This window comes from Mastigoproctus giganteus, chromosome 9, assembly GCF_048544385.1.
Source record: "Mastigoproctus giganteus isolate SK-2022 chromosome 9, ASM4854438v1, whole genome shotgun sequence".
In the NCBI taxonomy this organism is placed as follows: domain Eukaryota; kingdom Metazoa; phylum Arthropoda; class Arachnida; order Uropygi; family Thelyphonidae; genus Mastigoproctus; species Mastigoproctus giganteus.
The window spans coordinates 122,155,899-122,172,533 of NC_143583.1; the positions used below are offsets into that span (position 1 = coordinate 122,155,899).

General features: G+C 34.1%; 1 protein-coding gene across 3 annotated transcripts in view; it reads right to left on the reverse strand.

Moving 5' to 3' along the window:
* Positions 1 to 377: 377 nt before the first annotated feature.
* LOC150080689 (uncharacterized) overlaps positions 378 to 16,635 on the reverse strand; it is a 75,378-nt gene continuing 59,120 nt past the window's right edge. For 2 of the 3 annotated variants that reach the window (XM_090381750.1, XM_090381752.1), the window contains 4 exons: positions 11,306 to 11,430; positions 3,218 to 3,277; positions 2,814 to 2,961; positions 378 to 889 (listed from right to left, as the gene is read on the reverse strand). In XM_090381750.1, coding sequence (XP_090237876.1) covers positions 885 to 889; positions 2,814 to 2,961; positions 3,218 to 3,277; positions 11,306 to 11,430 — 338 coding nt within the window. In that variant the 3' untranslated portion in view covers positions 378 to 884. The remainder of the gene's footprint in view (positions 890 to 2,813; positions 2,962 to 3,217; positions 3,278 to 11,305; positions 11,431 to 16,635) is intronic. The other variant, XM_090381751.1, reaches the window with a different exon arrangement.

A 16,635-nucleotide genomic window follows, 5' to 3' on the forward strand; every position in this document is an offset into this window, starting at 1 on the left:
AACCTAAAATACAGACTATCAGTATCCAGCAGCAGTCACTGAGCATTGAGAAAAATTAGTCAGATTTGCAATTACTGATTCATGTTAATACAATGTCATTTCATTGTTATCTTACTAGTTAAATACCAAGTAACTAGTAAGGAATTTAAAACCTCATTCATTAAGCTCTGATGTGCAAGAGCTTAAATGGTGCTAGACAAAATTCACCTTCACTACAGAAAATCCCTTCTGAATAACAGTGTATAACAAAATCATGCAATGTTTTCTTTATTGTTAAGCTATGGCCCATGACTCCAGACAATTTAATGGCATGAGAGAGATTAGAACTCAGTCTAGATCAAAGTGAAAATCTTCAAGAAAAGAAACTGCAGCAAAAGTTTAAGCAGTGTGGTAATTTTTGGGAACTACCAGTTTTATTACAAGTCTCAAACTTACAACTGAAAAAGATTAAGATAACATGAGGTTTTTCATATATATATATATATATCAGATACAAAAATCAAGAGAAACAAAATTACCAGTTATACTTATTTTTGTACACTAAAGCATTCTTTGTAGAACACTGAAAGGGTAGAAGTAAAGCCTGACAACATAGTTTCAGTGGTGTTTCATTTAGTTCCATACAGAGATAAAAACTACATTAAAAGACTTCATAATCACATACTTCAGTAAAGGCCGTCTTTGCACTTATTAAAAAAAAACCTTAATAGTATATTAACAGACCACACATACAAACCATTTTAATTCTTACATTAAGGAATAAATTCCTCTTCCTTATGAGAGGAGTGAATATGCCTAAAATCACTGCTTCTTAAAAAAAAAAAAAAATGGTGTCAACCCATTTACTCTCCTTGTGCAATCTTCCCAGAAGGAATCACTCGACATCAATCTAAATAAGAAAAGACAAGCAATTAAAACACCTACTACACTTAATTAGATTAACAATAATTCAAATGAGTTTAATTAGCTTATAAGCATGATACTATACAATGGTCCAATATTTGTTTGAGGAAAGGCAGAAGTTTAAATAAGCAGTATTCTCTTAGTTTAATAACGAGAAATACATTAATAAAAAATTTTAAACACAATGATAACATATGTAAATAAAGTAATGAGCAGTGCAATACACTGGGTTATATGCATAACGGGGTAATTACTAGCAACAGAAAGAAGAAAGAGAGAAGAGGGAAAAAAAACTAAATTGATTGAAATTTAGTTTTGAAAATCATTGATAATCAATCATTTGAAAACACCAAAATACACTTTACAATTGGTTCAGTATATGATCAAATCAGTTTATGATGCGACTCAAAAATAAAATACTGTTCACTGTAGGATGTGAAAGTGTCGGTCATTGTGATCACTTTTGCGAACTGAATTTTAATTCTATTAAACAATGATTCTAATAAGCAAAAATAGAAGGAATATTATCCACAGGCTATAAAGCACAAATTTACACTATTACATTACCAATTAACAAAATTAAATGATACATGAAGATTAGAAGAATATTTTCCATAGGTCTGCAAAATAACTTTACACTTACGTACATTTTTAATTTTAATTTATACTGTAATACGTACTACTAACTGGTAGTTCTGTCACTGACCTTTTCATTGTTAAATAAAAAATACGCAATCAATAACATACATGGAATTCACAAATTTACATAGCATAAAAAAGTAGGAACAGAGATTCAGAAAACGTACCCACAGAATTCCAGCTATTGGTATTATTACAAATGCAATAAGATAGTGTTTACTGCTTATTTATAATTCATTGCACTAACAGAAAAGCCCAATAAACTGGAAAGTGCAAATTGTTTTTGTTTTATGGTAGTTTACCCCCAGAAATGCACTTTAGAAAACTATCACACAGGTACTCAATTTATTCTTTTTTTAACCGAAAAAATGAACGTGTAGTGCATTAATGATTTGAATTGATTTTTTTGAAATTTTTATTCTTTAAAGCAGCTGATTCCACTAACCAATGATCATGTTAACCAGCACCTAATGGCTTATGGTTGTCTCCAACCAGACCATGTGGTCCATCCTCTCAGCATTTGTAAACATGCTGGCCGTGCAGTTTGTTTTTGCATCAAGTGATTTTTTTCTGCTTTAACAATTTTTTTATCAATATGTTAAATTTCCATTATAAAAATCAACTTTTAGAAAGATATAAATAGCTTAGTTATATAGTGAAAATTAAGCTTCTGAGGTCTTGGAACTAATTACCAAAAAACAATGCATAGCATTCATATTACAATATTTTCATGATATGGTGTGTCTCTCTCTCTCTCTCTGGAACAGATTACTATCTTAAGGGGGTCCACTTTATGACAATATTAAAGTGGGGAAACATGTTAAGTGTTTTGCATCAACAAAGTTGGAAGTTTTACATAACAGTAACAGTAATAAAACCTTTAAAGTGCATTTTCAAAGTATGCATATTTTGCTAGAAACAAACTTGAAATATAGGAAACATGAGCAATACAAGTGAAGCCGTAGATATAGTAGTCATAAACAAAATGCGAAGACAGTTGAGGAAATCAGAAATGAATATGAAAACCAAAAATAAAGCTTCAAATCAACCAAGCTTTACTATTTCAACTGTCTGTCCCATCAACTGTTATTTTTTTTTAAAAGGCTGAGAGCAGCCTACTTTAAACACCAAATCGCACTAATCAAAAAATAGGCAAATGAACATTGTCACCAGATTGCAAGTTATGACAAAACATGGAAATGATGTTTTAATACCTCACTCCATCAATTGTTCTAGCTTCAAATATACATTTACCAATCAAAAATACATACCGTCACTATTCACATCCGATCCCTTCTGAGGGCAATCCCAACTGATATGGCCAATCCCTCCACAATTGTAACACTTTCGATCATCTCGCTCCCTGTCAGCTACTGGGCAGTCACGTACAATATGGCCGAATTTTCCACAGCTGTAGCACTGTATCAAAAAATAAAATCTTTTACTATTTCATAAAAATACATTTAAGGATATAACATTCAAAGTAGCACTAAAAATTCTGAAATGCAAAAATTCCCATTTCACTCAACACAAGTTAAAATTAAGGCAACTATCCACCAACCCAAATATAATTATTACTAGATACACCAATTATTCTGATTTTATTCATCCCCCAAATCTATTCTTCTCGATACCGTATATCTTTTTTCTCTTAATTTTTAAAATAACTCCTTACCGTTGTGTCAGCTACTGGGCAGTCACGTACAATGTGGCCAAATTTACCACAGGTGTAGCACTGTATTTAAAAAAAAAAAAAAACGTTTTACTACTTTATAAAATTATATCTAAGGGTTTGTTAGCATTACTTATCACATGTAGTTCAGAAAGGTAATGATTCCCCACCTCCCCCATTTTAATTATCCGCTTGATAATTAAAATTAAAGCAATTAACCCCCAACCACAAAATTGGTACTGTATATTATAATACTTCCCTTCCACCACCAGAGTAGCTCCACACAATACTTTCTGCTCTAAATTTTTAAAACTCCTTGGCATTATTTATATTTATACAATATGGATGACAAAAGAATAAAATAATACAAAATTAATTTTGAAAGAAAGTTAATGTGTAATATCTAAAAAAAATGTTACACTGATTTCATGTATAGCACTAGTCAACACAAAAAGCTTTAATTTACGCTAACTTCAAACTGGGCACAGATTTTACCTAAGTTATGGAGAGGATGGAAAAGAATTAACATTAGAAAGCACACCTTCCTAACTGTAGATGAAAAACAGGAGTTAAAAGGATAATTGCAACACCTTCATTCTGCAATGCCTGTGGCCAGAGGTTCCCCCTGCTGCCCTTAGGGTCAAACCTGAGCTCTACCTGCATTCAGCTTGACTCCATCTCTTGGACAGGTTCCTCCCTCAGCAGATACTCAAGCAAACCCAGGCACTTCACACCAACCTGAACAAATTCACCGGTGACTGGACTTACCAGAAAAAAAGTGACCAGCAATGACTGATGTGTACCTTGCATTTGCTCCTGTCTGATTGAGTTCGTGCTCTTATCTCGATGTTAAGCCAGCTTGATCAGACCTAAATATCATGAGTTCCTCCTTTGTATTCAAATGTTTTCGTTTATATAATTTATCCTTTTCATTTTGTTGTTTGAGTATACCAGAAGTATCAGGAGGCTGTAAACCCCTGGTTTTAAGGCCATGAAGGACAATAAAGATTCTCTGTCTCTCTAACTGATAATTAGAAGTACCTTACAATTGGTTCATATACATTATTCTGCATCACTGATGCTTTTACATCACTGGTTTTATTTTACATAACTGGCTGTGTCTTATTACCCTTTTCTTAGCACAAATTGGATTTTTGCAATGATGAATAATCATAATTGAGAAATGAAATCTCTATGGCTATACACCAGACTATAAATCACTGCAAAATCATCTCTACTATTGCTATTTGGATATCAGTTTGGAGATCAAGTAGTATATCCAGCTTTGTTTCTGGATTGTCCAGTCCATGAAAATTACTCTCCACTCTTGTACCAACAAGCATTCCTAGCAAAGACCCACACCTAATATAAACAGTAACCATAACAACCTAAAAGTTTTAAGTCTTCAGAACTAAAAACAGCTGACTTGTTAGCTGGCAGTCCAAGACTTTCTACACACAGAGAAAGATCTTATGATGTGCAGAATTCCAGAAGTGTGTACCTAGATTGAAATGTGAATACCAAAGGGAAAAACAGGAATTCATATGAAGCATATTTTAAGGGCAGCTCTGCTGTAACAAATATGACAATTTAAACTTTGTCTGCCCAATTAAACAAACTGGATTGCAACCCATCGTAACACAAGCATATTAAAATCATGGTTACCTCTCAAAGGTTCTGTAAAAAAGCACAGTATATTCGTCATGATTGGTATTTCAAGGTATACACTTAATAATCCATCACCAAAACATCAATCAAGACCTCATCACCTTGTATGAGACCTCACTGTCACGATGAAATGTCCAATTGCTTTTTCTGTGAAGTGCGTGACTGGCATTATTAGAAGTCAAAATTAATTTATCATGCCCCAAGAGCATTGCACTCATCAGTTTAAGCCCATCCTTGTCAATCATCTGTATTTGTTGATAGTCAATTTGAGGGATAGATGTTCACTCCACAATGCTAACCAGAAACCTACCTTCAAAACTGGTGCTGCTAATATGGGTTCCTCACATACCTGAAGAACAATTCTTCAATATATGTTACACATGGAAACCAACCACCTCAGCTTACCGTTACATTTCAGAAGTTATTTGGTTTTTAGGAGCATTAGCAACTAAGGCCATATTGCTCCAGGGATATGAGGTGGTCATTCCCTGACCTTTCCGTGTCCTCCGTATTTGTTAGTCATAGTCTAATCAAGAAGCATGTGCTACGCACTGCAGCTCCTGCCCACCTGGCTACAGAGGCACCCAATTCAGGAAGACATTCTTTGCTGGACAAGATGAGTTGTGTGGTTCATGCATGGATATTTGAGTGGGCAAAGACAGAGGTTATCACAGACCTTTCATATTCCACAACTATAAAATGGAAAATTAAGTCTCCATTGGTTAGCTCCACTAGACTGTGCTTTCATGGAATTCCCTATATTAGTGGAGTCCCATAGGGGTTAGAACACTGTGCCATTGTTGTTCTGAATATTTATTAATGATGGTATATCATGATTATTGTCTAAGTTCACAGATGATATGAAGGTTGGCATGGGGACTAATAATAGTAATGAAGGTATGGTGCTACAACAATATCTATAAAAAGTAGGTAAATTGGTAACTTTTATTAAATCAATGACATCCAGGAACATGAGCATTAGTGCTCATGTTCCTTATAAAATTTGCAAATAAAATATTCAAATATCAAAGTTGTAGCTTCTGGTCAAAAGGCATGTAAAAGGCTCATATTTCCTTAGTTTCTTTACATTGACTAATCCTAATTTTGGATTGTAGGGTTTGTGACATTATGAAAATATTTTGCTAGGGCCCAAATATCCCAAAGATAAGCCCTGCTTCTAACTATTAATTACCCATATGCTCCATACCCTGCAATACATTTAGAATCCTTCCTGTGCATACATTACAGTTAATGCAGTAATGCTTTAATAGAAAAACAAATAAAGAATGCCAAAATTATTTCCCAAATACAACTATTGAGTAACTGATAAAATAGCTAACAAGGTGATGTTGCCTACAGAATTCCATTTCTATCCAAAAGTAACTATACTGAATTCCTTGATAACTTGAATTCCTCCATAACTTCTCCCAAGTCACCTTTATAACCTCTCTGTCTGTCAGCAATCCAGTCACATGGAGAGCATATTACATGATATTACATGATACAGTAGACTCGATTTTCCGGGATAGATAGTTAAAAAAAAAAAAAAAATCCTCAATAATCCAAAAAAACAATTCCCTGACACACTTAAGAGATACAGTTACGTTCCAGGACTTCTTACGTAAGTTTTGTGTAACTCAGGAATGACATTGCTATTATATTATTATTGACAATATCTGAATTCAATGCGATACTTGTTACACAAGCTCACATTTTACTAAAGCACATTTCTGGAGGTCACTACCATAAGACAACTTACAACTTATACTTACCAGTTTACTTAACTGTTGTTAGTGCATCTAATTATAAACAGGTAATAAACTTGATCTTATTGCATTTGTGATACTACCAATAGCTAGAATTCTGTCAGTTTTTATGTTATTAGGGTGAAATTGTGCCCCCTTCACTAAAATATTCAATCATATAAAAAAAAATTTTTTTTAAAGAACATTCTTTTCTATTTTTTTTTGCTCGTTACTCTGTACCTCACTTGTGCATGCAGTGATCGTTATTGACTGCTTGTTATTTTTTTTAATTTTTACAATTAAAAAAAATTATTCAAGTCTGATGTTGCACAAGTCAGGGACTTGTACCAAAAATGTTCATTGCGTGTTCAATACGATGCATCCATTTATTTTTTCACAATGCCACATATGGTTTGGTCACCAACATTATAAAGGTTCATCAAAGACTTAACAGATGCACCATTTTTAAACTTTTAAAAATTTAAGTTCTTGTTTAACTGAAAGCAGAACTCTTGTTTACCCATCATTTTTGGAATTTCTAGACCTGCAATTTGCCTAATATTTCCAACTTTTTGCCCCCGTACCCCTAATAATGTTGACTGGTTGATCAATTACGGAGTTACTCGATTTTTCCATGTTTTTCCAGGCATTTTATACATACCAAAAATTTAATTTAAAAAAAGTTATTCAGGTGTAGTGTATAATCTTGCTACCTCTACTCTGCCAGATAGTGACTGGAGGGAGTCAGAGTAGTGTGCATGCGGGGAGCATTGTCGAGGGCACGTTATGTCAAGGATCTGGGTATATTCTTACCACATGTACGCCATATCCAAAATTTCATTACTTCATATAGCATGTCCCACCCACTTTTTCTTACTATTGAATACACCATGAATTGTCAAACTAATAGAGCAAGCTTATCTGCGAAAAGATCTAAACCTCCCAAGGACTTCCTAATTCATTTCACAAATATGTGGTCTGAATTCTAATCTCAACGATGTCCATTTCCACTTGCATGTCTGCCAAACCCCATGTACTTTTTCTGACAGAATCTCAGTTATCAGTTGATTCATCTACTGCTCATCTCAGATGACCAAATTATTTGCTGTGGTACTCAAAGGTGGTACTTGTGCATATGTCCGTTCTGATATTCCCTGTCAGAGACTTTGCAATCTCCTCTTTTCGATCTTCTCTGGCTTAAAATCTCTCTACCTCATTGTCTCTACTGTTCTCCCAACTCCACTAATCACTTGGAGCTATTTGACTTCCTCTCTTTGCAACTTTATTTTCTCCGGTCCAACTTTCCTAACAGTGAAGTAATTTTCCTTGGTGATTTTAATGTTCACAACTCCAGCTGGATTCCGTTTTCTAGTCACACGAACCCAGCAGGTCAAGATGCTGAGGCTTTTGCAATTACTAATGATCTAGCACAGATCGTTCATCTACCTACAAGAATACCAGACAATCCTAATCATACAGCCAATATGCTTGATCTTTTTCTCACAAACAACCCTTCTAAGTACACAGTCAAAGTGAGAGGTCCTTTAGACACTTCAGATCACAACTTGGTGATTGTCTCTTCTCCAATGGAACCTTTATCTCATGGCTATTCCCAACCACGTGTTGTTTGGCATTACAAGAATGCAAAATGGGATGACCTGCGAGACTTCTTTTCCTTGGTCGGATTACTGTTTCAAAACGTCTGATGTCAATATTTGCTCAGATCGTGTCAGTGAAATTATTCTTGCAGGAATGGAATCCCTTATCCCACACTCCACTTTAAAATCTCGTCCTTTATTTATTGGTTTTCCAATAAATGTGCTAAGGCTGTCCAAGAAAAGAATGCTGCATATCGTAATTGGCTTGTTTCTAATTCTTCAGTTTCATTTTCATCCTACACGAAAGCTCGCAACAGTTGTAAAGCAGTTATTAATCAGTCCCAACTAGAGTTTGAACAGGCTAAGAGTAGAAAACTTGCTTCTTGCTGTAATGGTAGCCGAGCATTCTGGTCTCTTGCCAAAGCTATTGGCCACAACTTCTGCCCATCTTTGCTCCCACCTCTGTCCAAACCAGATGGTTCTGTTGTCACTTCAGCCAAGGATAAAGCTGACCTGCTAGCATCCCATTTTTCTTCCAGCTCATGTATTAATGATCTTGGTAAAACACCTCCCACCATTCCCAACACACTCCATTCAATGCCTCCTGTGGTCTTCCGTCAAAATTATATCAGAAGGATTTTGATGAATCTTGATGCTAAGAAAGCTCCAGGTCCTGATGGTATTTCTCCACTTGTTCTCAAAACCTGTGCTCCTGAACTTACTCCTATTCTTTGCCGCCTTTTTTCACTTTCTTATTCCAAAGGTGTTTCCTTCTGCTTGGAAATTTGCTCATATCCAGCCAGTTCCTAAAAAGGGTGACAAATCCCTCCCATCCAATTATCATCCCATTGCAATTACTTCTACTCTTTCTAAAGTAATGGAGAAATCAATTAACCGCCTACTCTTAAACTACCTAGAAACCTTCCGTCTGATCAACGATCACAAGTATGGATTCTGTCAGTGTCGATCCACTGGTGATATTCTGGCTTATGTTACCCATTTATGGACTAATTCAATGGAAAGGTTCTGTGAAACACAAGTAGTTGCTCTTGACATCTCAAAGGCTTTTGATTGTTTTGGCATAAAGGTCTTCTAAACAAGCTTGCATCTTATGATTTGCCAATGTTTTTAGTAATTGGTTATCCAGTTTTCTCTCTGATCGCTCACTGAGGGTGATGGTAGGTGGATCTCTGTCTTCTAATTTCTCCACTAATGCCGATGTCCCCCAAGGTTCAGTTCTTTCCCCCACTCTTTTCCTCTTGTATACCAATGACCTTCTTCCATTGACTGGAAATCCTATCCATAGTTTTGCCGATGATAGCACATTGCATTCCATTTTCCATTTTGAGAAACCTTGTCCTGCTCAATCAGCTTCAACTTCTTGAAAATCTGCTACCAATTCCTTACATGCCGATCTTCAGGTAATTCTCCAGTGGGGCAAAGACAACTTAGTTGATTTCAACCCTTCTAAAACTCAGTCTTGTCTTATATCTTGCAAAAAGGATTCTTCTGCTCCTATGCTTATCTTTAGTGACACTCCGATTTCTAGGCAAAATGATATATCTCTTTTGGGGATTCTAATCTCTCTTGACTTCTAATCTCTTGACCCTGACTTCTAATCTCTCTTGGCACAAGCACATTACAAATATTGCTTCCTCCGCATCACGTTTCTTCCAAACAGCTGGAAGAATTAGAACCTGTTTGGGGTTCACAAAAAAAAAAAAAAAAGGAACAAGAATCAGCACAATGCACTAAAACAGTTTCTTTTTTTAGCAGCAGGTGTGAAGACAGTGGCATTTGCAAGATAATGGGTACATTATCTCCCAGTGATGACTTATAATGCCACTTCTTAAGACTTGCACAAGATATTTCTACCTATTCTAGTTATTACTTGAATTTTATGATTTTTATAGAAGAAAAAACCCAATAAACTGAGAATGCAAATTGTTTTTGTTTTATGGTTGGGACCGCTAGAAATGTGCTTTAGGAAAAGGCATTAACTGTCACTCCCGTTGTTCTGTATCTCCTCTTTTTGCTATCCTTTACTATCGTACGAAATGCATCTCCTCTGAGATGCATTTCACACGATAGTAAAGGTATAAAACTACATCGATCAATGACCAACATGGAAAAATTGTTACCTAAATACACGATGGCAACAAAGAAGCATCCAATTATGGTGTTTGACAACTACATGTAATTAACAGTAAGGTAAATGATTAATTGCAAAAGCTGTTCACCTTCTCAAATGGAAATAAATTGTTGATCCACAAGACAGATTGTTTGGGCTATTCAGAAATGTTTTACGAATGGCGCAAAAATTCTGCTGAAAGACAATAACAGAAGTGTGCGCACGTGGCAATACACACACGTGGCCTGATTCAAAATGAAAAATTATGGTCATGGCTTACTGTTTCCCACCAAAATGCCTGCAATAAAAGGGCCAATGAAACCATTTTAAAACAATTTGAAAATTAATGATATTTTATTTCTAAATAAAAACTTTGAAAGGCTCTAAACACTTATGAAGCATATTTTTGTAGTGGCTACTCTGGTTGGATAAGGCCAACCAGATTAGCCATTATACTACATATCTCAAACACTTATCCTTCCGGCTTCAGAAATTCAAAATCAATTTTATCTTCACTTGAAGCCTTGAATTCCATTCTTTGCCTTCTCCATGATAGATTGGCAAGACTTTGTTCAGCTAACCAGAACACTGAATCCATATAACTTACATTATGCCTTTTGACTTTAGTCAAAACGCCTTGATCCTGATTTCGATTATGTATGATATTAAAAAAAAAAAAAAGTCCTGTAGAATAGACTTATCTGAATTCACCCGTGGGCATGGCATGATAAGACAAAACTGTTGGGACCACCAAATTTTGGGCCATGCATAATGCAAATGCACTATACATATGCACAAGAGCAAAGTCATTACTCTACACTTCAATGAAATGATAAATTCTTGTCATATATATTGAAAACATAGATCTGGAGATTATCAAGGATTTCCACATAATTTGAAAAGTAAAGTAACTACCTGAATAAATAAAATAATGAATAACAAAAAATACCTTTCTGTCATCCTGTTCACAGTCTCTAGAAATGTGACCAGTCTTGCCACAATTATAACATGTTTTACCCTGATCTCTGCACTCTCTAGCAATGTGACCACTTCTGCCACAGTTGTAGCAGGATACTGCATAAAGCATAAAAAAAAGTATTGTTTACACAAGTTTATTAAATATCTGTTACTAGAAAAAACATTTCAGTATTATTTAATTGTGATTACTAAAAAAATTCCTATAATAAAAATTAATGTTCAAAAAGATTTAATTTATGTTCATAAATGTACAAAAAGTACTACTAAAATAGAACTAAATGAACCACATATATAAATTTATATTGAAATTTTACAATCTAGCCTAGATCATAGAAATAATAGCACCTCAAAGATGGATAGAATTACTGAGCACAATGCAAGGTGTGAAACCCTGCACATCAATAAATAATGATCTTCCACAAGAGGCATCATTCAAACTGATCAAGTAGAAATGGAAGACATGTCAATTTACTGGAGTTAATTAGTTGTGTTAAAGGAAATAAAATGTATGACAAGTTTTAAATTTTTCATTTAAAAAATTACAAAAAATTATAATCCATTATAAGATCTAATATTGATATGCCAAGGCAGAATTAAAGAGGGTTAATATTTAACAAATTAAATATTTTACTGTAACAGGTCAGTTACTTTTATAAAATATAAAAGGCTTCAAATGCTACGAGGTAGAATGACTAACAGGTTAGTGCAAATGCATCATTTTAACATAGCCAAATACCAAAGTAGATTTATTCAATTGGCATAGTTTGTTATATTGTGAATGTCTTTCACAATGAGATATAGCGGCCATCGTTATGTGGTTCGCTTTACACTGATTTGCTATAACACTGTTATAACCCACATCTGACTATTACGCTGTCACAAACCGCTATAACTCTTTTACGGATTGCATTTTTGCATATTTCACGAAATGTTTTATTTGGAGTTGATAGCTTGAAAATGAAGCAAAACAGCATTAAAACGTTTCCCACGCTAATTTAATTGCAGTACAGTGACTTGTTACATAGTTCCGAGATCAACATTTAAAACAAAAAAAAAAGATCAAGCTTGTTTTTTTTTTTTTTTTTTTATTTGGTAGTTGTTGGCGCATCGGCTTCTGTGGCCATATCGCACCTCCCAAGGTTTTTTGCAGTACTTTGATCCAAGCCCGAGGCGGGAATCAAACCCACGACCTTTGGGTTGCCGGGCAGGTACTTTACCCACTCGGCAATCAAGCTTGTAATATTTGCGTTATATGCATTGATCTGAAGTCTAGTCATCACTAAGTAAATTAGATATTGTGCGTAACGGATAGTTTAATTGAACATTGTATCATAATTAATGCAACTAATGCAGTTACATTTTTGAAGAGTTAATAATGGCAGATAATGAAAGAGCAACATCTGGAAGCAGTACAAAGACTAAATGCAAAAGGTCTGTATTTGAAAATTAAATGACATTTTGAAGCAAACTGATTCCAGTTTGCTTCCAATAAACATTAAACAACCAGATGTGTGCCATAATTAGGACTGGCAAGTTTAACTGTAAGAACAATTATAAAAAATAAAGAATTTTAGCAGCAGGAAACAGCTATTCCACTGCAAACAACTAGGGCTAGGCTGGCTATTAGAATTGAAATGGAGACTTCTCAATAATTTTATTGAAGATAATATCCAATGCAGAATTCAATTAAGTTAAATATTATAAAAAAAAGAGAGAGATCTAAAGAAAAGGGCTGGTTGAATAGATTTAAAATCCAGGGAGAAGCTGCTAGTGCAGTTCAAGGAGCCAAAACTTTCAAAAAAGAACTTGTTAAAATTATTGAAGAGGGGATATTGTGTGTTATTCTTCAACAAGTTTTTAAAATGGATGAAGCAGGACTTTTTTAGTACTGTTTTTTCAGAAAAAATTATCAGTGTTAAGTGGTCACCTGTATAACCAAAATTATGCCAACTGAATTAATTAATTTAAGTACTTTGGTAGATGGCTATGTTAAAATGCTTTGCACTAATCTATGTTTAATTAGTAAAAAAATCCACTTCCCAAAAGAGCATGGCACAGAAATTCCTTTAGAAATTTTAAAAATATAAACTTCTCATTTTGGTTAATATTTCCAACTTTTTTTTTTCTTACCCCTAATAATGTTGACTGGTTATTTTGATCAATAAGAGTAACTCAATTTTTCTATGTTTGTAATATTCAGGCATTTTATATAAACCAAAAATCAACTCAAACCCTGCAGCTATAGATGTTTATAATATATTTAAAATATGAAAAAGATTTCCTCTGAAAAATTTCCATTCTAATTTCATTATTGGTTGGTTACAAAAGTATAGCAGTTAAAATCCACTTCCCAAATGTCTAATTAATGTGCCCTCAAAATTTAACAAAAATATAACGTATAAATTTATAAATACAGTAAACCACCACTATTCGCAGGGGTTACGTTCCTGAGAAATGCCGCAAATACCGAAAACTGAGTTATGGCTCCCATAATATGCCAAAGTATGAAATATATAAGAAAAACTAGTCTAAAATTTTGTCTATGTATGTATTATATGTACCTTCATGATATGACTATGATCAAAAGATCAAACAAATCTTTCAAACCAGTGCCTTTGCTAACTAAAAAGTTATCCATTCAGTGCTATCACCAGTTTCACTAAAGTGTTGATAAAGATGTTTTTGCCTTTTCACAAATGAGTGAACTTAACGGAATTATTTTGAGTTCGGTCTTCAATCCATTTTCCATTTTTCCATTTCTAATTTAACATTTTCCATTTTTTCCATTTCCATTTTCCCTAATTTAACATCACGAGTTACAGAGCAAATTTTTGAAGCAATTAGCACGTTTTCACAGACACTACGGCGGATTCTTTTCTTCCAATTTTTTGATTGATTGTACTATTGACTCGTTGATTTTATTATGTTTTGCCACTGAGGAGACACTTGCACCATTAGAAATTGTCTAATAACTCAATTTTATTCGCAGCCATACTTTTGTATGGGTTAGAAAGAACTTGTCCACAATAAAGTCACTTTCTTCCATTAACATGCTCAAAAAAAGTTTTACACTGCAAAATGGTAGATTTATCACTTTTGTAAGCATATCAATTTATAAATTTTTTTCAATTTATAAGCATATAAATTAAAAGCAAACGATGAAACCTTCCATGACAAGCGCATAACACATACTGAACAAGGATTAGCGAGAAACATCCAGACTCACGATTTTGTCACTCCTGTCCCCCCCCCCACCCACTGAGCACTGTTTTGGCCAGGAAAGATAATTTTAGCCACGCCAATGTTTTTTTTTTATGGTGGTTCACGGCACTTTAAAATTCACTTTTTCTTTATTTTTTTTTTTTAGGTTTCATCTTATATTAAATTAGTGACCGCGAATACAGATACTGCAAATAGCAGGGGTTTACTGTACTGGCAACTGTCTTGTAATCATAATGAGCATAATAATTTTAATCATGCTGATACAATTCCATTTATATTTAATGAATATTTTCTAATGTGGATTTTCTACCCTGCATTCAAATTTCATTTGCTATACAGTTAAAGTCCTCTAAAATGAATCTGCTAAAAAAAAAAAATAAGCTTTCAAGGACTTTCTTAGAAACTAATGTTGAAATCAAATTTTTGAAAACTTTTTTCAAGACTTTTGAAATGTTAAATTAAATTTAACATTCAAAACTGTGAATATGCATGGTTATAAAGGTTTATGTGAATAAACTATCATTACTAGCTTTGATGCAATTTTTAAAACACTTCTTTTGCAAGTTTCCACTGTTATTGTGTATTAAATTACAGATGGGCAGTCTTTCTCATAAAACTGGTGGTAGTGCCAGAAATTTGGAAATAAAGATAGAAGTTAATATCATAATTATTTGGAAATAAAAATAAAGTTAATATCATAATTATTATGAATGAAAGACACGCTGTTAACAATGGAACCATCAATACAGAGTTGTGCAATGGATCTTATTTACGTATGAATTTCATTTTTATGGAATTTTCAACCACTGTTAAGACTGAAAGGTCTGTAGTTCCTAGCTATTCTCTTATTCCAAGTCGAATGATTCCCGAATAATTAAACTTAATGTTTCAAAGCATTTTTCATCACCAACCTCAAAATGGCATCAATTCCAAGATTCTTGCTTGCCATTAAAACTTAATGGCAAGAGTCTTCATTACATCAATGATAAATTTAAGTTTATTAATGATAAACTTGAATCTAATCTTGCCAGTAGGGATAAGATGGTGATTATACTACTGTATAATGCAATGTCAGGCTACATCCTACAGGTCTCATTGAGATGGATCTGTTCAAATGGGTGCAGAAGAAACAGCTATTCTTACTTCATTTCTGCATGCCTGGATACAAGGCACTTGAAGAGAGCCGAATGAGATGTTTAAGGATTTCAATGCATTGAGTTTTGATGAATGGATTATGAACTGATGGAATCTTTTTTTAGGAGCATTAGCAACTAAGGCCATATTGCTCCCGGGATATACGGTGGTCATTCCCTGACTTTTTGGTGGTCACAAGCTCGAACCCCCAATCTAATCAAGAAGCGTGTGCTACGCACTGCTGCTCCAGCCCACCTGGCTATGGAGGCACCTGGAATCCCTTTCTGTCATCAAAGGAAAACTAATGTTAATCAATACAAGGAAGCATGAATTCAAACAGAAGGGTGACTGGATAGAAGTGCAGAAATTCACCTTCAGCCAGCAGATGGTCAATTGTTGGAACTCGTGATACTGTAGAGGTTATTTAGTTTGAATAAATATAAGGAAAGACTAGGTAAACTACTGAATAGGGTGAACAGATTATACCAGAAGTGTTTGCTTTTTTGCTGATGTTGGAATAAGATTGCTTTCTTGCATCATTTGCAATTAAAACTGAGTATTATATTTACTATACCATCTTGCATATTGTGATATCATCACTAGGATGTTCATATAGACAGCATTATATATCTCCACAAGCTCTTTATTTGGAGTAGTGCAATACCAAGGCACCTAGTGGGAAAATTTCTTTGCAATACATTGTTCACACACTAGTGGCAAACTTAGGTTATGCTTGGGTTCAATAGAGGGTCTCCAAAAATAATTTATTAATTAAAAACTCCATAACTTTTGATCAGATGTTATACACGTCATTTTTATCATTATAAAGATGAATCATTTGAGTATCAGAGAATAATTTTAAAAAAAGTTTCTTTTCCATACACATCAATCCCTGTTCAAAGGCTTCAAACTGTAAAGCCCAATGACTACAGTCAAAGAGAGCAT